The 27,012-nt window shown below is 47.1% G+C and overlaps 3 protein-coding genes across 8 annotated transcripts; 2 read left to right on the top strand and 1 right to left on the bottom strand.

Moving 5' to 3' along the window:
- Window positions 1-6,389, bottom strand: LOC115044715 (DC-STAMP domain-containing protein 2-like). Its single transcript, XM_029503881.1, is given in 15 exon segments — window positions 1-71; window positions 74-100; window positions 1,364-1,488; window positions 1,579-1,721; window positions 1,832-1,932; window positions 2,051-2,218; window positions 2,303-2,467; window positions 2,676-2,833; window positions 2,918-3,131; window positions 3,211-3,276; window positions 3,422-3,619; window positions 4,040-4,141; window positions 4,282-4,441; window positions 4,542-4,806; window positions 6,271-6,389. Coding segments are annotated over 15 exon segments (2,034 nt in total). The 5' UTR covers window positions 6,342-6,389.
- An 87-nt stretch (window positions 6,390-6,476) lies between these two features.
- On the top strand, window positions 6,477-12,299 carry LOC115044714 (E3 ubiquitin-protein ligase DCST1-like). The gene is made up of 17 exons (XM_029503880.1): window positions 6,477-6,495; window positions 6,599-6,718; window positions 7,132-7,206; window positions 7,285-7,413; window positions 7,977-8,116; window positions 8,221-8,392; window positions 8,557-8,700; window positions 8,809-8,930; window positions 9,017-9,171; window positions 9,256-9,355; window positions 9,448-9,543; window positions 9,814-9,940; window positions 10,117-10,233; window positions 10,452-10,594; window positions 11,375-11,467; window positions 11,799-11,822; window positions 12,164-12,299. The coding sequence occupies exons 1-17, from the start codon at window positions 6,477-6,479 to the stop codon at window positions 12,257-12,259; spliced, it is 1,872 nt and encodes a 623-aa protein (XP_029359740.1). The 3' UTR covers window positions 12,260-12,299.
- A 1,071-nt stretch (window positions 12,300-13,370) lies between these two features.
- Window positions 13,371-26,488, top strand: adam15 (ADAM metallopeptidase domain 15). 6 transcript variants are annotated; one of them, XM_029503341.1, is made up of 24 exons: window positions 13,371-13,803; window positions 14,284-14,372; window positions 16,465-16,541; window positions 16,646-16,724; window positions 16,805-16,881; window positions 17,893-18,142; window positions 18,224-18,289; window positions 18,590-18,661; window positions 18,746-18,915; window positions 18,985-19,069; window positions 19,159-19,307; window positions 19,456-19,633; window positions 19,720-19,812; window positions 19,899-20,094; window positions 20,363-20,471; window positions 20,574-20,769; window positions 20,846-20,923; window positions 21,129-21,240; window positions 21,338-21,491; window positions 22,096-22,204; window positions 24,443-24,511; window positions 25,110-25,172; window positions 25,477-25,625; window positions 25,696-26,488. In XM_029503341.1, the coding sequence occupies exons 1-24, from the start codon at window positions 13,689-13,691 to the stop codon at window positions 25,871-25,873; spliced, it is 2,913 nt and encodes a 970-aa protein (XP_029359201.1). In that variant the 5' UTR covers window positions 13,371-13,688; the 3' UTR covers window positions 25,874-26,488. The 6 variants fall into 6 exon arrangements, with proteins under 6 accessions (XP_029359201.1, XP_029359200.1, XP_029359203.1 ...); XM_029503340.1 differs by having other exon boundaries at window positions 25,107-25,172; XM_029503345.1 differs by having other exon boundaries at window positions 13,717-13,853; window positions 25,107-25,172.
- Window positions 26,489-27,012: the final 524 nt, after the last annotated feature.

The raw sequence follows: 27,012 nt of genomic DNA, 5'->3' as shown, positions 1-27,012 counted from the left end.
TCACAGCTCCGCCTCCTCGCAGTCTTCCTGGGAGGTCAAAGATGGCACGCAGAAGACACATGTGTTCCCAGACTGTGAAAACATGGGCGGCAGTACAGGCCTGAAACAGAGCAAGGAAGCAGCTCATAAAACTGAGGAGCTGGAAGGACTGATGGAAAGCAGAAACAGACAGGAAATCAGAGAGGACGCTTCATGAGTCCAGCCATAGAAACCTGAAAATCATGGAGCAGAAGATCAACATTTCCTGTGGGGAAATACACCAAACACTGCCAGCCCAAAGTTATATTCTAAGTTCCCCTTTTGTTTTGAAGGCTATGCCTTCTCTCTGAGACTTGACAGTTTGCATTGTGTCTGTTTTGTTTTTGAATAAACTTTGTCAATAGCCAGGAGCAAGAAGTGACCTCGTGGTTCAACCTGCAGGGAACACAAACTACCAGCTGCAGTCCCTGATCCTCCTGATCCTCCTCCAACACCAGGCCTAGTCCAGAGTCTGAGTCTCTGAAAGGGTTAACTGAACTGGCCTGAGAGGAAAACATTACAGTTTTCAGTTTGTTTATCTGACAGCTGAGTCATAATGTTAGGACACACACTCAGTACACACACACACACACACACCCTCAGTACACACCAGTGTTTCCCCTACCATTATATTAGGGGGGTGCCCCGCTGAGAAGGTCAAGTTAATTTAATATAATTTAATTTCCTATATAGTGCTAGATCACAGCAGACGTCATTTAAGGTTAATTTAACTTTGTTAAACAACATAGTAATTTATTAGTTATTTATTTTATCTAAGCGACAGAATGTCAATTCTGTCTCTTCAAGTCTGCACAGTTCTCTGTACTCTGTATCACACACGGCAGAGTTCCTCCTCTGTGTGCACGCACACAGCTGAGCAGACTCCAGCCAGCGAGTGTCGGAAAATATCACAAGAAAAGCAAAGCAAAATATCAGTGTTTTTTTAACGCTCACAGGGCGCTTCTCTCCTGCTCCGGGTCCAAGCAGCAACAGTTCTACACACCCTCCCCCGACTTGCAGCAAAAGTCTGCTCACCACCGCATGTCGGGCTCAGAAGGGAAATATTCCGCCTGGCTGTACAAGACTGATATTGGTAAGTAATTAAATACATACATTACATAAATAAAAGATAAATAGATGGATAGATAAATTAATTATCAAATAAATAGTTAGATACGATTGATAATGTATTATATATACATTATTGTCATTAAAATATATTATGATTCTGATGAATTTTTTCATGTTTTTTGTTTGACGACGACCCCCCCTCACCAAGACTGCAATCCTAGGGGAAACACTGCGCACACACACACACACACACTGAGGTGATGGCGATGCTTACTTGAACATTGGGGGATGTCACAGGTGACCACGTCGTACTCTGATGTCATCATCTCTTCACAGGCCAGACAGGTGACTGATGGTGACACACCGAGCAGGTAAGACAGGTGAGCTCCTCCAGGTAACCTGACACACGCACACACACGCACACACACAGAGTCAGTGACTTACTGATTGGTCCAGATGTGTACAGATGTTAAAGGTCCATGTTTGTACCACAGTACGAGGGTCTGAAGGAGACCCCGCCCCCTCACTCCTCTTTCTTGGTCAGCTTGGATCCGGACTGCAGACCTCCTCAGGGCCTCCCCCTCCGTCCTCCTCTGGTCCAGGATCTGCTCTCGGAGGAAGTGAATCCTTTCCTGAACAACAAACTGAGAATGTAATCCCCAGAGACCTCAGAAGGTTCCTGGTTCAGGTCTCAGTGTGTTCAGATTTGTCTCTGTCTCTGTCTGTCTCGTCTGTATCGTACCAGCTCCCTCTCTGGGTGATATTCAGCACAGACCAGTCGTCTGAAGCGTTGGATGAGTCCTCCAATCACGGAGACCAGCAGAGCCAGACCGAGCAGGAATCCTGGAACAGGAACCAGAGGTATAAGACATCTGGTCTGGATCTGTGGATCAGGGTCCTGAAGACAGGAAGTGCTTTCCCAGACCTGAGACCATCGTCCATTGATTGACTGGTTACTCACCCAGGATGAAACAGGAGTTGTAGTTTGGCTCTGATGGCTCCAGCAGACACTTCCTGCTGATCACTGTTATGTTCCCTCCCTGTAAGAAGTTAAATGAAGACACCAGGTCTCTGTAGATGTCTGAGGCAAATCCAGATCCATTGACCTGCACTCCCATGATGACTGGAGCTGCTGGGACACAGTGGTTTCCATGGTTACCCGCCTTTTTAAAACCACCATCATTCATATTTACAGGCTGACGTCTAATCTCACCCCGGGCCACAACGTCACCCGTGACCTGGTGGTGGACCTGATCCAGCATCCAAAACACCAGGAAGTCCAGCATCACCAGCAGACCCCCAGTCACCAGGTGTCTGAGGACCGAGACCACGCCCACCATCACCACCCTCCGCTCACAGCTCGACAGGTGGAGCGACACTGCAAACAGTTCAGAAAGAGAACACAGAGACAAATAGAGGCACAAGCTGGCCGCCTCCACGGGCAGACCACCCACTGACAAACTACATCCAACTACAGTAAAAGTCAAACTACGACAACTTTGTGAAAGAACAATAAACACAAACCAGACAGAGAGAGAGAGAGAGAGCGAGATTCACAATGAACAGGGAGAGAGAGGTGGACTGACGTGGTGTGATGTAGGTCTTGGCTTCTTTTCGAGTGATTGGCAGGACTGGGGCCCCACCCCCTGAGGCCACCTGTTGGTCAAGCGCTTTAAATTGAGATGTGATGTATACGTTGTCGAAGTCGAGCTCACGGAGATACCTGAGTCTGTACTGCACTGCCCTACACACACAAACAGGAACGGGGTCTCAGTGTGTGTCTGAGTGTGTGTGTGTGTGTGTGTGTGTCTCAGTGTGTGCCTTTGACCTCAGGAGGGAGCAACTAAGCAGCACGAGTCCTCCATACTTCAGCATCTCACTGAGGGTCTGAACCAGCTCCAGGTCTGAGGACACGTCCTCCATGATGTCCTGAGACACCTGCTGCAGGGACCGGCTGCTGTTGGCCTCCAGGTCAAAGGTCACAGATGTTGTGATGTTGAATTCAAACTCGCGCTTCATTCGCTCAAACGCTGCGATGGTGGCTGAGCAGAGACGTGATGAGATACTCCAGGTGAACCCCGCCCCTTCAACCGAGGAGGATGACCATGATGAACAACTTACGAGCTGCCAGATGTTTTTTCAGTAGGTTAGCGATGTAGGAGGGAATGATGCAGAAGAACTCGCCAACTAGAGCCGAACGAAGCCGAAGGAAGTCACATTGAAAAAAATTAATTCAAGGAAACAAAGCTAATTCATTAATTATTCACCTCAATAACATTTTAAAACAGCAGATTGTGCGAAAACATAAGGTCACCAAGGTCAGTGAACGCACCACGAGCAATGTTACAGAGCGGCAGGAAGCCGTTCATGATGTCACACAGGAAGTTGAAGTCTTCCCCAAGCAGGTCAGAACAGTCGGCCCGAGCCTCAGTGAACACCAACCGGCACTTCCTGTACGGGGAGCCCAGTTTGGCATTACAAGCATCCCCGATGTCAACCAGGAAGTGGAGGACGTTCCTCAGAGTGCGAGCTGTAGATCAGAGGTCAGAGATGAGAATGCTCAGGCAGCCAGCTGCCGTCAGCCATCTTTGAGCTGGTCATCTGGTCTGAGATATTTCACTGAGACTATAGTTCCCTGAGTTGAAGGCAGATGTCAGGTGACTCACATTAACTCCATATAAGGACAAGAGCCAAACACCTTCCAAAATCTGACTGCTCATTTGATGATTCTGTGGTTCGTTCAAGTGATAGTAATAACACTGACTGTGTCAAGTCTCCTAATGTGAAGTTCATTAGTGAAGATGATCCTGCTGAACTGAACCTGGTCTTTATTTTATGGAATCATTTGGAAGATGAAGGAGAAATCCAATTGGATGTTAGTTTGGGGTACAAGTGATGATGTCATCAGGGTTACATCATCACTGTAGGATTGAAACTAGTCTGATCTCACCGACATGTTGGACGCTGTCAGTTAGAGCTCTGATGAAGTTGTGGACTCTTCCTGCGACGGCGCGAGCATCACTACTGATCTGTGTGAATTTGTCCAATGCAGCTGCACGCACACACAGACACACACACACACACACACACACACACACACACACACACACACACACACACACACACACACACACACACACACTGTAGTGCAGTAGCAGCAGTGTCTTGTCGTGCACTGTGGGTGGATCTTACAGAAGAGGGGCATGGCTGCTCTCTGCATCAGTTCTTGCGTCTGATTGGCTGCCAGCTCAGCACCACACAGCAGACTGGCAGCTGCTCGCTCTGCGTTTTCTAAGGTGTTGGTGAGTGGGCCAGACAACAACATGGTGACAAACAGGAAGAGGAGGAAGTCCTGCCGTGGGCTTGAAACACAGTCAAAGAAGGAAATGATGATTATTGATAGGCCACACACGCTTTTAAAGCACACTCACACACAGACAATGACAGATGGCTTTACCTGAGCAGAGTGAGGGGAGCATCACCATGACGATTGTCCGGACACCAGTGGACAGGCCCATACTGAAAGCCACTATCAGAGCCATGGCGAGAGTGGTGTAGACGCAGAACCACAGGGGCTGTTTCTGCAGGAACAGAGCCGTGGCTCCATACACAGAAGCCAACACCAGCCCAGAGAAGAACGCCATGAGGCTCCATCCTGCCTCCAAAAGATGACCTTTAATCCTCTTCCAGGTGCTGATGCGAGAGCGTTCTGCTGACCTGTGGAGGGATATGGTCAGAGCTCCAGCATAGAAAGCTGCAACGTTCTGCCACAGATACGGACAGAGATGTTTCATTTTCCAGAAGTTACACTGCAAGATCTGCCATCAGTCAAACCGTCAACGGTCAATCAATTATCTATATGATGAAAGCAGAACTGGTGGGTGTGATCAGAGAAGAAGCAGCTGGTCAACTACTTTAAACCAGTTGGCACATTTACATGACACCTAAAAAAACTGAATTATTGCTTTAGTTCAACCAAAACTGGACTTTTTCAGTACATGTAAACACGTTAGCTCGACTGAAGTCCAGTTTATAATAGTTGGACTAACACACCCAGATAATACGACTGAAAGTCAATCTGTGGCTGCATGTTTATTGGACAGTCGGACTGGAGCTGGAGAAGGTATCTGCGCATGTGCTAAAGTTTCGCGCTAAACTATGACTCATTTAAAATGTAAACATAGGCGGTCAGGCAAAAGAAGCCGGCTAACTGCTAATTGCGTCGACAACTGACAAAGTCTGCAGCAAAGGCAAATTTTTGGACGGATACAGAGGCTAACTTGCTAGCTCACCTGTCTTTTTTTCTTTCTACCTTTTTAAAAACACTCAAGTTTCATAGAAAAATTCAGTGTTTTAGTGAAAAATGCTAAGATCAAAAGATTTGTTTTCAAAATAACAAAAGAATATCTATACATTCAATCTGTTTTTCCTCCATCCTGGACAGACCTCCAGCTCTCCTGGAAACTCAAGAGCATCAGCTCCTCCTGGCTGCCTCGAAGGTGAGTCTGGTCCTGATGAAGACGTCTGTTTGTTGTGTTGTGCGTCTCACATAGTGACTTTGTCTGTGATACCATGTTAATTTTGGACAGGAGATATTGATTATTTTGACAAAAATGCTCTTTTGTTTTAGTCATATTTTATTCAACTGAAATAAATTTTTTTCTAGTTTTAGTCAACGAAATACCAAAATGATTTCAATCTGACAGAATTTGTGGAAGATTTAGTCAACTAATATCTAAAAATTTTAGTTTAGGTGCAATCGCAGTAACATTTGTTAATCTGTTAAAATGGTATAACACGAAGCCCCTCCCACCACCTCTGATTGGCTGACATAAATCAGTGCGCAGGCAAACTTTCCTCAGGTGTGTCCAGGTCCTACAAGTCGAACCTCTGGATATGTAGAGTTAATTAAAAACGTCCATGTCTAACGGGCTGACATATCACCGTTGATGAGAACAACATGGCGGCACCGGAGAGTCTGGCGTCGACACTGCGGTCGAAAAAGAAATTCCCTGGTGTCACGGTTGCTTAGCAACCACAGTGGCGCGTTGCGACTGAACGTTAATACAGCATATTCCCGGGCAACGGCTCATTACGTCACCGAGTTAACGTTTAAGCCTCAAGAGCTGGCTAGCATCAGTTAGCATCAGTTAGCTCCGTGTGTCACCTGTGGACAGATACCTGCTCAGGACGCCTCTGATGCTGTGTCTGGCCTCGCCTCCTTCCACCAGGACTGTGACGTCAGCCTTCATCAGGTCCCTGCTCCTGTCCGCAGTCCTCAGCTTCCTGTCCAGGTGAAGTGTTTCCTGTCACCTGGAGACAAAAAAGTCACAACGACATTAAACTTCCAGAAGCTGCCACGTCACCCGACGCCAGGAAGTCACGTGATGAAGGCCCCTCACAGCAGTAGGTTCACCTGTCGGAGCTAACGGCTAATTGACAAACTATCGCCGTTGTGTGTAGACTCACCTGGGGGGCTTCAGGTTAACCGGACGTTTGTCACTTTCAGCTCTGGAGACCTTCAGTCAGACCTACCTGCCCCGCTACCTGCACCGGCTCCTCTTCAGCCAATCAGACTCCTTGGTGTCTCACCTGGTCAGAGCGCTGAATGGATTGTTGATGGGCTCAGGTAACATCCTGTCTGTGTATGATTAATTAACTTTTTCTTTTATTTTAATGTGAAAGGATTTCCTTTTTATTTTGTGTAATTTTTAACCCTTAATTAAATTTGAATTTACATATTTATTTATTTGATTTATTATTACAAAGAAATATAGAAGTATGGTTACTCAGTTATGCATGTCTATTTTAATACTTTTTAATATGTTTTTAGTTCTATTTTTAAGGCTACCTTTTAAACATTTGTTGTTTCACACTTTATATTTATCATTTTTATTTATTAGAGTTAGTTTTACTCATTTTTTTGTTTATTGTTTCATTTTCTTTATTTCATAAGTAATTATTTAAATGTGATGTGTTCTGTCCTGTTCTTTCATGTAAAATGGACATTTCTCATTGCCTCGTCCTCTGTCCGTCCTTCAGTCCTTTTCTTGGGTGTCGCTAACAGTCTCCCTCTGACCTTTGACCTGAAGCTGGCAGCAGGATGTGTGTTTGTTGGTGAGTAGAAGGAAACATTCAATCAACACATATTTATGGCATCTGACTGACATTTGTGTGTGTGTGTGTGTATTCCAGGTGTGTGTGTCATGGGTGGGGCATTGTCCTCATCCCTCAGGTGTTCAGTTCTTCTGATGTTTCCCAGCATGGTCGGCTCCCGCGGCAGAGCATACATGATGTTGTTTATCCTCTCTGTGCTCTACAGAGGTAAACGCACATAAACAATGAAATTCCCTCGAAATTAGCTGGGGCGGTCAATATGTCAAAGGTAGACTGGAACCAGATCGGTCCTTAGAATACTGCACCGGTCTGGGATCTGATGGGTTCACCTGATGATGCCACTTCCTGCTTTTATCTCCTTAAGCACCAAACTTCCTGCTTGTCAGCTGATAAATATCTCTCATAATACTGTGTATAAATCTAGCTGGACAATCCTCAGAAGAACCTGTCTTACTGGGGACACCTGCTGGTAAAGATAGAGGACAGCAGGCAACTGTCTGATTATTGTTGAACCGACTGCACATGAGTTGGGTGCTGTCTGTAAAACAGCTGGACCCTGCTGGTCCTGGAGACAAGTCCTCAAGTCCTCTGTCCTCCACACACCTGATCCAGAGGAGTGTGATGTTATCAGAACTCTGCAGAACTTGATGAGGGTGTTTTGGGGGACAGAGGAGGATGTCCCTGCTGTAGACCATGTGTGTCTATGTTGAGTTGTGGTGAATCATAGTGATGTTGTGATGCGCCTTCTCTGTATCATGATTTCCTCATAGGACCGGTCTCTAACATTCAGAGGAACGTGGAGACAGCGGCATTGTCCCTCAGCTGTAACTTGGACCTGCAGGTTCATCACAGCAAGCTGCTATGGCGAGATGCCATCACACCGTTTCTACGCATCACTCAGGAGCTCATGGTGAAACACACAGACAGCTAACTGCTAACAGCGAAATATGACCAGGGCTGAATGGTCAGTGTCTGATCACCAGGGGGTGGGGCCGTTTCCTGTTTCCTGTTGAGGATGGGGAAGTAGAGCTGGAGGCGGAGGCTCTGGATGTCAGCAGGAAGTTTCAGAGCATCAGAGATGAAGTAGTCCTGCAGTATGGATACGAACGGTTCAGACCTCAGCACAAAGAGTCGGGCAACAGCACGCAGCAGCAGTTCACTACAAAGACCATGATGCAGTGCGACAGTGAGTCAGACATTACATTCAGTATGGGGCTTTGGAGGAGCAGCACTCAGGTTTGTGGTTCAGTCCTGACGATCCCAGCTCTTCACTGCTGCCTCCTTTAGCTCCTGTTTCTCCTGGACTCCAGGACCTGGTTCTTCACCAGCTGGTCTCTGTATGTCCTCCAGGTGTGGTGGATGAGGGTGTGCAGCGCTGCTCTGATTGGTTCAGACAAAGGTGGGCGGAGTGTATGAAGGTAATACCTGTCCCCATCATCAACCACATCCTGTGTGTCTCCATGAAGTTCCATTTCCTGTGTCACGTCATGAGAGGTCAGAGGTCACCTGTGATGGACTCAACTTTTACTTTAATGTCAGGAAGCTTAATTGCAAGAATAACCCCCCCCCCCCCACACACACACACACACACACACCTCACAGTGATGACTCCTTGGTGCAGGGAGCAGATTCCAGTGGAGGGAAACTTTGGTCAGCTGTTTGATAGGTTGAATCTGTCCATCGGCTTGTTGTCCAGAGAATTCAGCACCAAGTTCGTCCTGCAGGTCTGAGCTCCACGACGCCTCTGTGACCTTTGGCTGGCAGCGAGTTGTCCTGTAGTAACTGATCTGTGACCTCTGACATCCTACAGGAGCAGCAACAGGCGGTGGTGGGCGGAGCTCTGACAGAACAGGAGATCAGTGAGTCTGTCAGACGATCTCTGCAGAGTCTGAGGAGGAACATGGACCAGCTGCTGGACGTCTTGGAGCTGCTGCTGTCCCTCAGCTTCCTGTCCATCTTCAGCCAGTGAGGGGGGACACAGGAGGGGCGTGGGGTCAAGTGACGCATGTCACATACATAACACACGATCCTCCTCCTCCTCATCCTCAGGGCATTTGGTTACCTGAGACATTACAGGAGGGACATTTGGTTCGACAACATCTACATCACCACCTATTTCAGACAGATCGACGCTCACAGGAGAAGAGTGGTATCATCATCATCTTTGTCTTCAGTGCTTCACACCAAGTTGAACTAAGTCCCAGTTTGATCTCCCGATGTATTCTCCTGTGGTGTGTTCAGGGACAGTGCACTCTGATGCCACTGAGACGCTCAGAGAGGAAGAAGCTAATCGACCCATGGAGCCTGAAGATTCATCCAGTCGAGTTCAAACAAGTGGTGAGTCCAAGTGTCCCTGTTGATGTGTCTGTTTCTTCTGATCAAGCCCCTCTGAGTTCGAGTGATTAAAACTGATCAATAACTGGTATTGATTGCTTGTCATGAATTCAGGATTTTATATGATAATTGTTTTAATTCATAAGTTTTCATTTTATTTTGAACTTAGACTTCTTGAGATGCAGGTATTTTCACTTAGGTCCTCAGTCCAAATATCACACAATGAAAATAAAATAAAGTGTGTGTGTGTGTGTGTGTGTGTGTGTGTGTAAGATGTCAAGTGTGTTTCAGGTGTTGTCATTGTCTCTGTTGTGTGTCATTCTCCTGACGGTCGACTTCTCTGTGTTCCACATTTTGGACATCGTGAGCAGACACAGCTTCACCCAGTTCAACCTGACCAGTAAACACACACACAAAAACACTCGCCATAAATCATTCAATGTTGTTCATGTATGACAAGTGTACAACTTATGTCACCAATCCATCAATAATGATATCAATCAGTGTGTGTGAAAATAAATGACCCTGACTGATGTCAACCCAGAGGGTTTGTGTGTAATGAAGTCCTCTGTGCAGGCAGCCATAAGGTGGACATCAGAGTGGGCGGGGCATCCATGATGGCCCGCCTCCTGAGGAAGACTATCTCAGCCTTCAACAGCTCATCTGACCTCCACATCCACACTGACAACCAGGGTAGGTCAGAGGTCGAAGTTCACAGACATTAATAAAAATTATTTTGACATGAATAACTTGAATTTTATTGCTAATTCCAAGATTTGATTATTAATTGTTTCATTGATATAGTCATATTTATTTTCCTTTTTATTTCATTAATTAGAATTTTTTTATACTAATTGATCTAATATAATGACTCAACCTGTTTTTTTGTTTTTTTTTTTAACTGCCCCCAGCCTGTGTGTCCCCCCCCTCCTCGCTCCCAGCAGCTGTCTATGTGAGCTGTGTGTGCTGTGTCCTGGTGGTGGTGCTCTTCGGCTGCCTTCAGGTTTACACCAACCGCCTCCGCCGGGTCATCGCCGCCTTCTACCACCCTGAGGTACACACACACACACACACACACACACACACACACACACACACACACACACACACACACATATATATATATATATATATATATATATATATATATATATATATATATATATATATATATATATATATATATATATATATGAGGACTTTAAGGGACAGTTCATCCAAAATAAAAACATGTGAGGACATCATTTACTATTGTTCACAATAAAGAAGCTCAGGAGACTAAAGCTGGTCTTCATGATTCTGTATCTGACTGGATTGTGATCAGGACCTGATCAACATCTGTCCTATCAATGTCTGTCTGATCTGCTCTCAGATGTTGACCAGTGTTTGTTAAATTTGTTTATTTTGAATGCATGCTACAATATGATGTCATTTCCTCTTCTTTTCTAATAAAGCAGCTCAATCCCATCAATACAAACAGACATGTTCTCTCTCACAGTTTAAACTCAGTAAATCTGATCTAAGAACAGATTAATGTAAGAGTCTTAGAACAGCCAAGCTGTGGTTGAGAGACACTGAGTCACAGAGACAGAGATAGAGTGAGAGAGACATCAACACTTTTTATATATAAATTAGAGAGCTCGTTCATATTTTACCAGGAGCTACCTGCTGATGTCATATATCTGACTTTTGATGTCCTGTGAAGTCCACATGTGAGCCCCCTGCTCTCTAACAAGACCATAACCCATAGATCTGATCCAAAGTCCAAGAACCCACCTAGGCTGGGTTCTGTTCAAGAGCAACAAACATGTAGTTCATGATGTTTGTGTCACAGAGGGAAAGGAAGAGAATCCTGTTCCTCTACAACCTGAAGATCCAGAGACGGATCTCTACCATGGAGGAGAAGCAGCGAGGGAGGAAGAGGACGGTGAGTCCCTCTTCAACACAGAAAGTTCCTCTCGTGTGTTTGGGTCATTCTAGAACTGATCTGGAGTTTCTATCTTTATCTGCTCAGGAAGTCTGCTTATTCTTCGGAGCAGTAACGATGAAAAATCAGCTCTAAATTAATCTGATTGTCTTTATTCTGTCAACACCATAAACTCAGAAACATACAGGACTGACCCGGAGACTTTGACAGCTAGGCCTCTGATTGCTGTGACATCACCCATCGGAGCCAATAGGAACGTCCAATGAGACGTGACTTGTTTTTGTTGTTGGTCTATGTTCTCCTGACTTTTGTGTCCTTTGTGTATTGACAGGAAGATCAGTCTTATGTGGCCCAGGTAAATATGAGACACTTAATATTTATACTTAATAATCAGATGTTTGAATTGTGAAAAATGAAATCTCAGTTTACTATTTTATCAGATCTGCATCACTATTGATGTTCTGTTGATGCTGCTTGGCCTGTTTGCGTTTTCATGTTATTTATTGGTTCACAATGTTAATTTCCCAGTTTAATAGATTTACAGAGACAAATGTTGGCCTTCCAATAATTGGTTTCAATGTACTGATGAATGTCTTCCTATTTTTCTTCTCGGCTCTGACTTTTTGTTCAGGCTATTGAAGTATTTAAGTTTTTATCTGATGTTTAAATAAAGATGAAATCTCTGTATCTGTGTAGGTACTTCAGTCTCTGAGCAGGTGTGGGCATTGCCTTCATGGTTCTCAGAGACAGGAAGAGTCTGACCCAGAGGAGACATTCTACGACCAGGGTTAGACAGAGGGATGAGGACAAGGACCAGACAAACCTTCATCCTGGCTGTCAATAAAACATTTTGAATGAACAGCTGATTCTCAAATGACAGTTTCCCTATGTTTTCTGATGTCTCTTAATTTTTTCTCTCCTGATTGTTTGTATGCAGGTGGGAGATCTGATAATGAATGACCTGTTGAGGATAAATACAGTTGTCTGAAATTAACCCACAGGTATAGCTGTAGTCTTTAAATCCTCATCTGGACCTGGTCCTGGTTGAGAATTGTCCCCCATGTTGCCCAGGGTCCACAGCTTTAATCACAGTTAAGTCACTGTGTGTATGTGAGATCAGATAAGACATAAATTATGTAACCAGCTGATCCAGCAGCACGTGCAGCTTTCGCTTCATTCGGATTTAATCTGATCCTTAAACAGGATCAGTTTACATCAGAGGAGCACAACAATAACACACATACAACAACACAACAGGACTCTACAGAGATCACACAGGTGAACCAGACTCAGGACTGGTGGACAAACCGGACTGACATGCTGTTCCTAATAAACTGGACTCTGTCTGACAGGAAGGGGAAACACCCTCTGGGTGTGTGTCACCACCTCTGACACCCTGTCAAGAGCCACAGTTGTGCAAATGGTGCTTCTGTGTGGTTTCAAAATAATAGACAAGCCACATTTTAGTGACATCTTATCAAAATAGACAGGTTGAATATCTTGTTATCCAAAGTTTATTATATTCCGTAATTTGACTCTATCGGTCTCGATCTCACCATATCAGTTTAATGTCCTACTCTATTATACTCTATTCTATTCTACTCACATTTCACATGAAAATCTGCTTTCTCAATAACTCTGAGGGGAAAGTGGAACAGGAGTACTGTTGGATAACAGGATGGATTCAACTTTTCTCTGTTTTCTGTGACTCTTGTGGCTGATGGCCAAAGTGTTTTTATATTTGTTCCAACAAAAGTTTTTGGTTGTGTGCGTGAACGTTGCCGTCATTAATGAAGTCTGATGTGACATAAATGGGATTTTCTTCATTAGTCGACTTGAATGAAAATTAACAACATGAAGGCATTTATTTTGAAGGCTGTATCCCAGTGTTTCCGGTCTTTTCGGTAGCTCAGGTTAGCTTAATGTAGCTCGACGGCCCCTCCGTTATCCCGGTATAAAGACGGAGAGCCGGTGTGTCCGCCGGTAATCAGCTGATCGGACCGACTCAGCTCGATTCTATCAGGACTTTACGGAACTCAAACAGTTTTGGCCGGACCAGGGGACCGGAGACCGGAGACCGGAGACCGGGGTTCGAAGACCGGGGGACTAGTTGACCAAAGACCGTGGATCGGTCACTGTCCCGGGCAGACCATGGAGTTCCGGAGCCTCCCGAAGGTCCCCACCGGGAGGTAACGGGAGCAGCCCGGGCCCCGCAGAGACGATGACCGCAGCAGGAGCGACGTTCCTCCTGCTGCTGGTCTGTGGCCGTGCTGCCTTCACCGCCGCCAGGTCCCTGAACGCACCGCAGGACGAAGAGGCGGACGGGACCGGGACAGGTACCGGAGCCCGTTCTGAGAACACTCAGTGACCCTGGATCAGTTGTATGGTACATATTTGTAGATGATCAATAATCGATAATCACTGAGTCCTCCGAAGTCTTCTTTCTAAACTTAACACGATTGTGTCAAAGTGAATCCGGTTCAGTCCCGCTCCGACCCCACGGGTTCACCGGTGACCTCCGGAGGGGCCGGACCCCCAGATTGGAAACCTTTATTTAATCTGAGTGTCAGAGATGTCACAGAGAGCTCTTTTACTCTGAAACTACCTACAGGAAGTACTTTTACTTTGATGACAGGAAGTGCTGTAGTTACGGCTGCACCATAAGGGAGTGTTTGTTAGGGGGCGTGGCTACGTGTGTTTAAGTGATTGAAACCCCCAATCAGGGAGCCTGAAGAGTCTTCCTGTAGCGTGACATCACACCAGGTGAGTCACCTTGTAGCTCCAAGTCCTCCAGGTTGTCCCCTGTGTGTCCTCAGGTGTGGACGGACGGCGCCGCCTGCTGGAGAAGATCCGCCCCTTCGCCATTGTGGACGGACAGAGGCGGAGTCTCGCTGAAGCTTTACAGGTGAGAGACAACCTGTGTCCTACTCTCACTACCTGCTTTTTGGTGGGTCTGTACTGGGTGTGTTTCTGTTCTGGTCCTGGTCCCAGTCTGGATGTTTGGGACGGGTGGGACACAAACACACCCTTCCTTTTCTCAGTTAAGAAAATAACCGGCCAGCTGTTCCCATGGTTACCTGACTGTGTCAGAGGCTCAGTTGTAGTTCTGTTTCCCTCCAGACAAAATGACTGTTTTTAAATCAAAAGGGTCTTTTCTGGTTTGTTGATGGTTTATTGGTTGTTCATTGATGTTTATTGATCAGATGATCTAGCCCCTTCCTGTCTGCAGTGGGCAGATTGACCATGTCCGGTTTAGTAGGGACATTGAAGATTACACAGTACTTGTGCAGCTCAGGATGTTTCAGAAGTCCCAGTGAATCTGTTGACGTGGACCGGGGTCTTGGTCCGGTTTAATAGATCAGGGCCAGATGAAGACCACCAGCTCTGATCCCACAGCTGCACCCAGCTGGGATGCTGAAGGTCTGATTGTGTCGTATGAAGGTTTCTGTCTGACTGACATTTTGTAGAGTCCTCGGTGTCTGTGGTGGGTCCAGTCCTCCTGACCCCTAACGGGCCTAATGGGTCTGAAGTGGAACAGTCTGGTGGGGACCAGGAGGACCAGGACCTGTTTCCTCCTGGTCTGATGTTCAGTATAACAAGCGAGAGGAAGGAAGTTGGAGCGCTGACACTTTTCTCCAGGAGCTTCCTGCAGGAACATTTAGATGGGGGGGGGCACTTCCTGTGCAGCTGACAGAAGCTCTGAGATAATTTCCTGTAGAAGTCCCCTGACCCCACCCAGACGAGAGGAAGCCAAGAGTAGAGGAGAAAGTGACGGAGTGAAGGTGTGGTCAGTTTAACGATCGAACGCACTGTGACTCTTGGTCAGGGTGTCGAGATTGTAGTGAAAGTTAACACTGTCCAGCTGTTGGGACCACATTAGACCGGCTCTCTAAACAATAACAGATGGTGAAGGATCAGGACAGTTCTGGGTCTCATGAGGCCTCTTTGTGGATCAGGAGCATCACCATGGTCACCAGTCTGGAACAGGTCTGGTTGTGTTCAGGTCCAAAATTTCACAACAGAAAATGTGACATCACCATCCAAACCTTCATCAGCTCTGTTCCCGCCCATCCTCATCCTCCCCCTCTTCCTTCCCCGCCCACGTGCTGTGACATCATTAGATGGGACGAGAGACATGATCTCACTGGAGAGAGAGAGCTTATGGCAGAACAGTGAGCAACAGATGGTGAGAGAGAATGAGAGAGAGAGAGAACAGAGAAACACAGAAATTGGGTTTGTCTTGTTTAGAAGAATCTGACTGGGCGTTCAACTGAAGGGTTGGTAGTTTGAGTCCCTGACCTATTTCCCTCTGCCGAAACTATCCATGTGACAGGACGGTCAGCTGATCAGGTCAGATACCTGGAGGGGGTGGAACTAGACAACCTCAGACTAACCCCCTCCGAAAGAGTGAGGGCCAGGTGTCTGGACTTCATGTATGGTTCTGGTTACAGAACCCCCTGAAAGACCTGAACAAGAGTCACCAAACAACCCCCCCCATCCTGCTGCACAATGATTCGACCCCACCTGGCACAAAGTACAGAGGGTGGAGAAAACAAACACGCCTAGGAGGGGAACTGCTGCTTCTGAAGGGAGACTCCACCCAAAGGGTCTATAGCAAGACCAGAACCACTTCATAGTCCTCACACACACACACACACACCTCGTCTACCTGCGGATCTGAATGGAGAAAGCGCGGAGGTGTCGGACAGGAAGTGACTCCTCTTCAAAGAGCAGCTGCTTTAAGAGGCAGGAAAACATGCTGATTGGTTTACGGATGTCCTTGGACCCACCCACTTCCTAAAGGAACAAAAAAAAAAAAAGACAGAATCAGGAACATGGACGCACAGGGACAAAAATGTGTGTTTTCTAATACTCACTGAAGTGGTTGAATGTCAGTGTGTTGTCTTACACTTACCAGCTGGTTAGAGTCACATGGATTTCTGATTTCTGATCTTCATGTGTCTTCATGTGTATTTTGTGTTTCCTGTGTGTTCCAGTATGGACACCCAGACCAGCTGCAGTGTGGAATGGAGGTTGGAGGACGACTCCTCCTGCTGGACCTGGAGAAAAACCAGTGAGTCCAATTAAAGGACGGCTGTTAACCACAACACGTACTGAAAAGCTCACCCCTGTTCTGAAGGGTCTGATCTCATCTCATCTCATCTGGTCTCTCTGCAGTGACCTCCTGCCCAAACCACCCAGCGTCTTCTACTACCTGCCTAATGGCACCGGAGTGTCTGTGAACACTGATCCTGTGGTAAGTCAGTGAAGGCAGCACCGTGTTTGCGCCCTCAGTGTGTGCTTGTTGTGACAGATGTGCCTTTGTTGTGTTTGCAGACTCATTGTTATTATCACGGCAGTGTCCGAGGGTTCCCTCGATCCAGAGTGGCTCTGAGTACCTGTTTTGGACTCAGGTCAGTATCCAACAGTTCTTTGTGCTGCCTCTTTTGGACCTCTCAGGCCACAGTAGATCCATTTAATCAGATGGAGCTCTGAGCTCAGAATGAGGAGAAGTTGGTCTGAGATTTTAATGACAATGAGCAGAATTCATCATCAGATAAAGACAAACTTCATCAAGATCAGGGTTTTTTCTTTTGCACAGAAAAATCAGCCTCTGAGTCAGAGAAGAAAAGAGGGGGAAGCTGCGGGAAGAAAACATTTCATCCAACTGCTCCGTGACATTTTCAGCCACAAAACAAGTTCGAGATTTCTTGAGGCTATTTTTGGACGCTCTGTCTGAAAAAACACATAAAAAGTGAATAACAGTCTGAAGCTGACGGAGCTTAGTTGAAGTTGAAGACTCAGTGACTTCAAGGATTCGAACTAATCATTTCAACGAGCAGTTCTGAGTCAGCATTCACTAACCTGATAATGAGACCTGCTGAGTCCAGAATCTGCCAGAGACCACGTGGACTGAAACAAAAAAATCTCCTTAAACCTAAAAGCCTTCAATCTGGTTTGTCCAGAGTCCAGGATTTGTAGTGTTTTGGATCTTTGTGTTTCTTGGCTGTTCTCAGCACAAAACGTGAGTCCTCCTACAGGTCCAGCTGATCCGGATCAGCATTTGTGACCTCTGACCCCTGCAGCACAGAGGGTGGAGGCAGCAGGAGGATTACAAGGTTTATGAATCAGTTTACATGAGGTGACCAGGTCAAGGTCCAGTTGGTGGTTTTCAGGGTCAGGAGGTCCAGCTGGAGACTCAGTCCTGTCAGGTACATGTGGGCCCTGATTGGCCCAGTCTAGTTGTGATGTGACTGTGATATATGGGGAAGCAGAGAAACGTTTCTCTGCCTGTGGAGTCACTTGATGCATTCAGGAACATCTGTATAGAAAAGAAGCAGCCTGTTTATCCTCTGGGGACCACGCAGGTGATGACTCCAAGGCACATGCCTCTCATCATCCACTGACTGTGCTTCCTCCTGCAGAGGCATCGTCGCCATCAACGCCACCCTGAGCTTTGAGCTGCAGCCGCAGGACACCGGCCACCATCATCAGCACCTCGACCAGGGGGAGGTGGGGGGAGGGGGAAGCGGAGGAAGTGGAGGAGGAGGAGCTGATGAAGAAGAAGGAGTCCACCTACTGTTCTCCACCCACCCTCAAAAGGACAATGCTGGAGGCTGTGGGGTCTCCCACACAGCTGCCCCCCGCCTCCACAGCCCCTCACACACACACAGGGTGAGACCCCCTGCCTTAGCAGCTAAGGGTGAACAGTTAGCCGTTAGCTGCTCCTAATGGTCCTGTTTTTTTCTTCTGCAGAGGAAGAGAGACATCTTGTCTGAGACCAAATACATCGAGCTGGTGCTGGTGGTCGACCACCAGGAGGTCAGTGTGTGTGTGAGGATCCTCAGAAATTTGTTAAAACACTTTTGTTGTCATGCATTTTATGTTTGTTGGCTTTATATTGTGTGTGTTTTACTGACATCAAATTCGTAGAAAACACACAGAGCCATGTATGTCACCCCTGCTGGTCCTACAGTTGACTCAGAACTAGAATCTTGTTTATTATACTTTAATAATCACTTTTATTTTGGTGTTTGGCTGCAGAAACAGTGACAGAGATCAAATCATGAACTCTAAATAGAAAAAACTACCATCACTGATGGTTGCTGTGTCTCTTCACAGTTCCTGAACTACCAGAAGAACAACAAGACCATCATCTACCGCATGCTAGATGTGGCCAACCAGGTGGACTGGGTGAGACCTTTGACCTTTGACCTCCCTGTCACTGTAAATCCGCTATAACCTCAGAGCTGTGCTGACCGGCCCGTCTCTCAACAGTTCTACCGTCCGCTGAATGTGCGAGTGGCGCTGACTGGGCTGGAGATCTGGAGCGATCGGGATAAGATCCGTGTGGAGAAGAGTCCGACCGACACCCTCAACAACTTCCTGGAGTGGAGGAACAGAGAGCTGCTGCCGCGCCTTCGCCATGACAACGCCCAGCTCATCATGTAGGACAGGAAAAGTTACCAGAATAGAAGTCTGATTGGGTTAGGGCAATAATCCTGTGTGTCTCGCAGGGGCGGAGCTTTTGACGGCACCACAGTGGGGATGGCGTCTCAGTCCTCCATGTGCTCCAGAGACCGGTCCGGGGGTGTCAATGTGGTGAGTGTCCCCATCACCAAGGTAGCTGGACCTGACCTGGTTCTGAATCTAAAACCAGATGAAGGATTTAGAAAACCTGTCTGTCTCAGGATCACCTGGTCAGCGTTTTGGGTGTGGCCTCCACTGTCGCACATGAGCTGGGTCATAATCTGGGGATGAGCCACGACACGGCCGAACGCAGCTGCTCCTGCCAGACTGAACCACGGCTCGGAGGCTGCATCATGGAGCCATCAACTGGGTCAGTACCAGATCCTATAACCTTCCTCTGTGTCCCGCTGTCTCTCTAAAACCGGGTTCTTGAAGATCACTACCTGGTCTCTTTGAAACGACTGAAAATACAAAGACTGACCACTTCAGACCAGGATCTTTGTGGTGGTCTACCTCAGGTTCATGCCAGGTCAGCAGTTCAGCAGCTGTAGCGCCGCAGACCTGTCTGTCAGCCTGCTGCACGGCGGTGGGATGTGTCTGTTCAACGTGCCACAGCCGGACCGTCTGCTGGGGGGGCCACGCTGTGGTAACCTGTACGTGGAGACTGGGGAGGAGTGTGACTGCGGCCTGTTGGAGGTGCCTACCTGTCTACCTGCTCACCTGTCTGCCTACTCGCCCTGATCTTCTTCCTGTTAATGTGTTGCTGTGCTCTGATTGGTCAGGAGTGTGATGACCCCTGCTGTAATGCCTCCACCTGTCAGCTGGTCCCTGGAGCTCAGTGTTCTTCTGATGGAATCTGCTGCCAGGACTGTAAGGTAAAACTGAAACTGGACCTTCATCATCATCAAAATCAAACCTCCTCTAACCAGTACCACCCCCCACCCCCCCTCCTCTCACCCAGTTGCGGACGGCGGGCTCAGTGTGCCGTGAGCCACTCGGAGAATGTGACCTCCCTGAGTTCTGCACCGGCTCCTCTCCCCACTGCCCCCCTAATGTCTTCCTGCAGAACGGAGAGTCCTGTGAGGACGGCGCCTCCTACTGCTACGGAGGCGTCTGCGCCAGCATGAATGCTCAGTGCCAGATGCTGTGGGGACCCAGTAAGACACAACAACAGGAAACTGATGGTGTTAGCACTGCTAATGTTAGCCACCTGAGGCTAACCTAGTCTACCCATGATGCATCAGTAGACGCTAAAACCAGTTTATATGAAACACAACCACTTCGTACTGGTCAGTTTAGGCCCTCCTGAACCTAAACCAGTTTGGACCAGTTAATTCGCAGTCAGTTAACACAGACCCGAAACCAATTCTGGCCTGAAGCCGGTTTACTGAGACCAGTTTGACCCGTCTCTGGTGTCATCCTCAGACTCCACATCTGCTCCAGCTGTTTGTTTCTCATCAGTCAACAAACAAGGAAACAAATATGGAAACTGTGGTCAGCTGATCAACGGCTCCTACATCCCCTGTGCACACTCGTGAGTACACCCTGTACACACCAAACTGCACAGTATGCACTGCAGAGTTCTTCCAATAGGAAGCTCCGCCTCCTCTTTCCTTCTGTGGTCTTGGTGCTGCAGGGACGTTCACTGTGGGAGGATCCAGTGTCAGGGGGGGAGGGAGCGCCCCCTGCTGGGCACCAACGCAGAGATCCTGACCACCACGGTCAGTTTCAACCGGAGCGACCTGGTCTGCAGGGGAACCTTCTTCCACCTGGGAGACGACGTGTCCGATCCCGCCACCGTGGCCCAGGGCACCGCCTGCGGCCACAGAAAGGTCAGACGGCGGCACTGCAGGACTGTCAGCCTGTAAGTGGGGGTCCTGTGTCATTGTATGTTGTTTTGTGCTGCAGGCCTGCTTGAACCAGAAGTGCCAGGACGTGTCCGTGTTCGGTGTTGACGAATGTCGCAGGAAGTGCAACGGTCACGGGGTGAGTGAAGTACACCATCGTGTGCCATCATCATTCCTTTATGTTGTATTGTGTAGTGTTTTGTTGAAAACTTGTAATAGTGATGTCTATAACTTCCCAATTACACAACAATAGAAATACACAACTGCAGAACATCATGAAGGTAAAGGTGAACAGGGGAATGTTGCTGACCCAGTGTGGTGACAGTGTGTGTTGTGTGTTGCAGGTGTGTAACAGTAATCAGCGGTGTCACTGTGATGCAGGCTGGGCTCCTCCTGACTGCAGGTCTTCAGGTCTTGGGGGCAGCGTGGACAGCGGCCCGACCCGAGCTGAAGAAGGTGAGGTCCTGAGGACCGACTGACCCGTGGCCGATCTGACCCTGGGTGACCCCTGGTAACACTGTCCCTCTGTGTGTGTCTGTGTGTGTGTGTTTAGAGTCTGACCCCGTTCGAGTTGCTCTGCTCGTCATCTTCCTCTTCATCCTGCCAGTAGTCCTCCTCTTCCTTGTTCTTCGCTTCCCTCGTTTCCGACGGAGTCTCTTCTGTTTGGGACCAAACAGCCCGTTTAACAAAGCTCGACAACACAACCGGTAACACAACTGTGTGTATGTGTGTGAGATTCTTTTGTTTTGTCATCGGTAAACAATAGGAAATAATAATCAGCTAATAAAGTTTTATTGATTTAATTCAACCAAAACGTGTTGTTGACTCAGAAACTCTTCAGTCTGAGAATGATGTGTTTTCTTACCCATAATGCAGTGTGGCTCACTGTGAGATATGGGAGTTTGACCACGCCCACGCCTGCAGGTACTGTTGGACCCACTGTGTCCAGCTGAGACCTGCTGGGTCCTGGTTTGTAGTCGGTCCCTGTAGAGTCTGGATCAAACCCACAGGTCAGGACTTAAAGCTGCTCTGATCCAGACTGCGTGTCCTCCTGGTCTGACAGAGAGGCTTCTGGGTAATGACAGTGCAGCTTTAAGTATGGCTCTGTTCACATTCACACATTCTGCTGAAGGCGGGAAAAGCCTCCTTCCTCACTTTTGGCATCACATCGACCTTGTTAGGTTGTTAGTGTAGCGGGACCTCTCTGTGGGAGGGGCTTGTGTTTGTTGCGTACTTGGCCTGCCCCTTTGAAACATTTTTTTTTTTTTTTTTAATTGTTGCTGTGAGACCGAATTTCTTTTTCTGGTCCAGGACGCCAGCGATGGAGCGGGTTGATGGCAGTAACGGTGAGCAGGTTCGACCTCTGCGATACCAACTGAACACGCAGCCTGGCATCCCATTGACTCCACCCAGCAAAGAGGTAACCATGGCAACCTGGCTAATTCTGACAGTGAAGCTTGATTGTTGAAGTCAACAATGAAATCCAATCAAATTTTATTTCTAAGGCACCAAATCAAAACAGTTATTTTGCATACAAAACTCTTTGTTATGATTTCAAGAGGTACACAAATCCTTATAAGGTCATGGGGGAGGAGCCTGTCCCCTCTGACACGTCCACCGTGATGGACGCAGTTCTTTCCATCACGGTGACTGTGAACCTGATGTCCACATCTCACAGAGTCCTCCAACTCAGGGTTCAAACCCCAGTGGTGACCACTGTACCACCGTGGCCCCACATTCCCTATCAGAAGGTGGTTCGTTGACTAAATCAGATCATAAACTATGACTATAATCTGCCTGTTGCATGGAGCTGCATGTGTTTAGCATTCAATTGTCAATCACAGTAAGAAGCTCCGCCCACTGGTGGATCCAGGTACTACAGAGAACTACAGCTGAGCGTCAACAACTTCCTGTCTGTTTATAAAAATACATAACCAATAACAATTGTTGATAGATTGGCCATTGACATCCTTCACCCTCTAAACTCTGAAGAACAGAGAGGTGACCAATCAGAGAGTGAGAATGGTGTGATGTCAGAACTGTCTGTGATGGTCAGATGCACACTGCTCACAAATGTTATCTGACAGCTGCTCATCAGTTTGACTAAACGCCAAACAGACCCCAGAGGACCAACTCAGAAAGCATGATGGGAACTGTAGTGCTGATGGCCAGAGGAGGAAATAACAGTACCAAGAAGTTTATGATCAATGGGTACAATTAGCACACCTCTTTGACCATATTTGGATGAGTTGGGTTTGGAGGGGGTGGAGTCAGACATTTCTACAAAGGCGGTGGTGGAGCACCTCACTGTGAGCTTTAGAAACCTGGTGATGTCACAGAGGCGGTGTCCAGGTAACTAGGATTGCAGCTTTGGGGGGTTGTATCAAAACATGAAAAAAGGAATCGGAATCATAATATATTTTAATGACAACAATATATAATACAATAGAACTGGACAATGAGTTTTCGTCACTGCTTTCATGTGCAGCTTCCTGGACTTCCAGCGCCTCTTCACATGGGCAGTCTGAAACTTCTGGCTCATTTATGGAGATCTGCAGGCAGGCTGCTAGATGGTCCCTTTGCAGCCTGTTGCGGATGTTTGTCTTGACCTGCAAACACATTAACTGTTAGGCTTTAAAAGTGATAGCATCGTATTTATTACCCTGTCATGGTTGAGAAGTCCCTCTCACAGTTTCCACTGGGCAATGGAAGCCAGCAGGCTCATAGTTCAGATACTATCGCCAACACAGTATAGTGTTCTCGATAATGTCATGTGAAAACACATTTTAAGTTACCTTAACCAGAGACCACTTGCTCCTTGAAAGATTTCCATTCTTTGAGGACAGTGCGAAAACCGACACAGGAACAAAACTTCTCCACCAGTATCCTCAGTTTTGTGTGTAGCTGCTTGTGGACCGAGTATTCCAAATGCAGCAACGACGCCAACCTCACAGAAATCATTCAAGATGGGCAATGATCTATCTATCTACCTATCTATCTTTTATTGATGCAATGTATGTATTTAATTACTTACCATTATCAGCCAGGGAAATATTCCCCCTGGCGCTACCTTGCTTTGCTTTTCTTGTGATATTTTCCGACACTCGCTGGCTGGAGTCTGCTCAGCTGTGTGCGTGCACACAGAGGAGGAACTCTGCCGTGTGTGATACAGAGTACAGAGAACTGTGCAGACTTGAAGAGACAGAATTGACATTCTGTCGCTTAGATAAAATAAATAACTAATAAATTACTATGTTGTTTAACAAAAGCGATAGATATGTTCTATAAGAAAATTAACCTTAAATGACGTCTGCTGTGATCTAGCACTATATAGGAAATTAAATTATATTAAATTAACTTGACCTCATCTCAGCGGGGCACCCCCCTAATATAATGGTAGGGGAAACACTGGAAGCTCAAGAGTGGTAACAGAAAAAATGATTTTGAAGGTCAGCATGACCTCGTCAACCTGGTTTTATTGTGAAAGGAAAATCATAAGGAAGTGACATCACTGCTGCAAATGTGTTTCCCTCTCTTTCTGCCATTAACTCACATTAACACGGCTGCTTGTTTGACCTTTGACCTCTGGTAGAGGCTCCTCTGCAGTGCATGTATCAGCTGTCACTCTGCCTCTGCTTCCTGTTTTCTCTCCTATCAGGTTCATGACAGACCTGCTCCTCCCACTAAGCCACTCCCTCCCGACCCCGCCCTAAAATCCTACACTCAGGTAACCTCACCTGAACAAAGCGTCCATTCAGATGTGTGACTGTGTGCGTGTGGATGTGTTATCAATGTTGTGTTATGTCATTAGTGTCAAACACAAGCAGTTCATCGCTCTGAGACACACACTAAGTGTGTGTCAGCAGCAGAAGTTGAAGCTGATGATGATGATCAACATCTTCATCTTCTTTTATTTCTGCTGCTTCCTCCCACCGCTGCCTGTGTGCTGCTCAGTGTGTGTAGAGTGTGTATCTGTTCATCTACTTTGTGTCTCAGTGTCTTTAATCGCTGACAAACTCCAACATAACACAACACACCTGAGCTCAGACTCACACAGCTGTGGCGCTGTTCTGATTGTTGTGATGACGTCAGTCTGTCAGTTTAAATTGAATCATGGGAGTCCTGTGAAGGAAGGTGTAGTGTTTCCTTGCTGAAGGAGATGAGATAGGAAGCACTGAAGCTCCTTTGCTTTGCTCTCTTCACTTCACCTTGCCCCAGTGTGGTGCATTGTGGGAATGAAGGGGGCGGACAGAAAGAGGTTGACATCAATAACTGCCTGTGAGTCTGAGTCTTAACCCTCCTCTTCCTCACTAACCCTCCAGCAGCTGGTGAGTCGACCGGCTCCACCCACCAAGCCGCTCCCCCCCGACCCCGTCTCACCTGGACAGGTACACCGTCTGCCTGCTGGTAGCTCCTAGCGTGAATCACACGATTATTGATGATTGATAATTGCTATCAAGTGGTGTCAGGAGAGGTTTGACTGGATCAGGTGTTCATAGCTGTACAAATATCCACCTGCTTTCCGGCTGCATTAATTGATACCTGATCAGACCTAATCATCTAGTTCCATCACACACTTTTACTGTGACAGTCAGCACTTCCTGTCACAATAAAAGCTCAGTAGTAAACAACAGGAAGGGGCAGCTGAATGCTTTTAATTTAACACATGGTTGTGATAATCTCCCTCTTCAGTCTCCACTTCCTCTCAAACCGATGGTGCCCAAGAAGCCCCGCCCATTGGCCACACCCTCCAACCCTTATCTGCCTCCTCACCCTGGACACACCCCCAGCACCAAACCTCCACCACACGGCGCCATTGCTCCTGCAGCAGTTCCCAACAGGTATGCCCTCCACCCCCCTTCTGTGACAGCTGATGAACTGTGATGCTGACAGGATTCTGTGCCTTTGTAGACCTGCTGGTCCTCGTGGTCTTCGTGGTCCTCCTGGTCATCATCCTGGTCCTCGTGGTCTTCGTGGTCCTCCTGGTCATCATCCTGTTCCTCGTGGTACTCGTGGTTGTCCTGGTCCTCTGGGTCTTCCAGTCCGGCCTGCAGTTCCTCATAGGGTCCAGACCTCGCCTCCCCTGTAGGACCCTGGGTTCAGGGGTGGGGGTGGGGATGACAGAGATGAAGAGGACTTTGACCTTTCAGTGCCTTGCTCAGCAGCACCTCGGCAGTGACCCTTGGGAATCCAACCCATGGCCTCTGAGCAGCCAGGGTTAGTGCCTTGTTGGAGGAACCCAGACAGGGATCAAACCTGTGATCAAAGTGTTTTCCATGCTGCAGTTTGGGATGGCCTTCTTTTTTAACTTCAATAACAATATTTTAATAAAGTGACACAAATGTTTTCTATTGGACTGAACCTCCACAAAGATCTGGATCTGGACCAACTGAGACCTCATCCAGGTGGACGACAGCGCCGGGAAAACCTGAGTCTGAAGTGGGACTTTAAATATTCAGGAAAAAATTACGGTTTCATATTTTAACTTTATTCTGTAAATGTGCTGACTTTAATGATGAAGATGATGACGATCACAAATGTCCTGATTAGTAAAACAGTGTAAGGCTAAAGTCTAAAACCTGACGCTTCCTGTCTGGACTGAATCAACCAGATCAGCATCATCACAGGGATGAAGCTCCTGTTGGTCCTGAAGTGTCTGATCTGTTCATCAGTCCTTCTGCTCCTCTCAATAAAACAGACTGTTAGTACATTTATTGTTTGGTGAATAATTACATCATGATGACATCACACTGACTTCAGTGTCTCTCCTCGCCCTGTTGGATGCCAGGGGTCTGAACCAAGAAGCGGGTTTTGGAGTTCTCAAGGTAAAATCCTGATTATCTGGTCTTTAGTCCTACTGAACTGGAGCCTTTCTTCTATATGACACGTCACCATGGTAACTGATGCTGCGCGGCTAACCCGCTCCAGAGCAGCTTATGTTGGAGACAGATCACCGAGTATAAAAGCCCCGCCCACTGATAATGGAGTTTGTTTCAGGATCATATATCTATGGACATCAGAAGTAGAAATACTTGATGAATCGACCAGGGGAGATCCAGGTACAGAATTAAGAGAGCAACAAACGAAATATTACAAGAATATAACACAGAGGGTAGAATATAGATCCATAAGAATATTCAAATAAGATTAAATACAAAGAGAGATAATGAAGGTGTGAAGTAAATACATTTCACTTTAAGGTTACTTCAGTAAATGAGCTGAATTATG

The sequence above is a fragment of the Echeneis naucrates genome, chromosome 6, assembly GCF_900963305.1.
Source record: "Echeneis naucrates chromosome 6, fEcheNa1.1, whole genome shotgun sequence".
NCBI lineage: Eukaryota > Metazoa > Chordata > Actinopteri > Carangiformes > Echeneidae > Echeneis > Echeneis naucrates.
Note: the sequence above shows the minus strand (reverse complement) of the source record. Positions and strands in the feature narration are given on the sequence as shown.

Bases quoted from the DNA above. Each gene is read 5' to 3' on its own strand.
- adam15 (XM_029503340.1), top strand. From the start codon at position 13,689: ATGACCGCAGCAGGAGCGACGTTCCTCCTGCTGCTGGTCTGTGGCCGT. The intron at 18,662-18,745 runs GTGAGACCTTTG...GTCTCTCAACAG, and splicing joins TGGCCAACCAGGTGGACTGG to TTCTACCGTCCGCTGAATGT. The intron at 25,173-25,476 runs GTACACCGTCTG...CTCCCTCTTCAG, and splicing joins ACCCCGTCTCACCTGGACAG to TCTCCACTTCCTCTCAAACC.
- LOC115044714 (XM_029503880.1), top strand. The intron at 9,356-9,447 runs GTATCATCATCA...TGGTGTGTTCAG, and splicing joins ACGCTCACAGGAGAAGAGTG to GGACAGTGCACTCTGATGCC. The intron at 9,544-9,813 runs GTGAGTCCAAGT...TGTGTGTGTAAG, and splicing joins CAGTCGAGTTCAAACAAGTG to ATGTCAAGTGTGTTTCAGGT.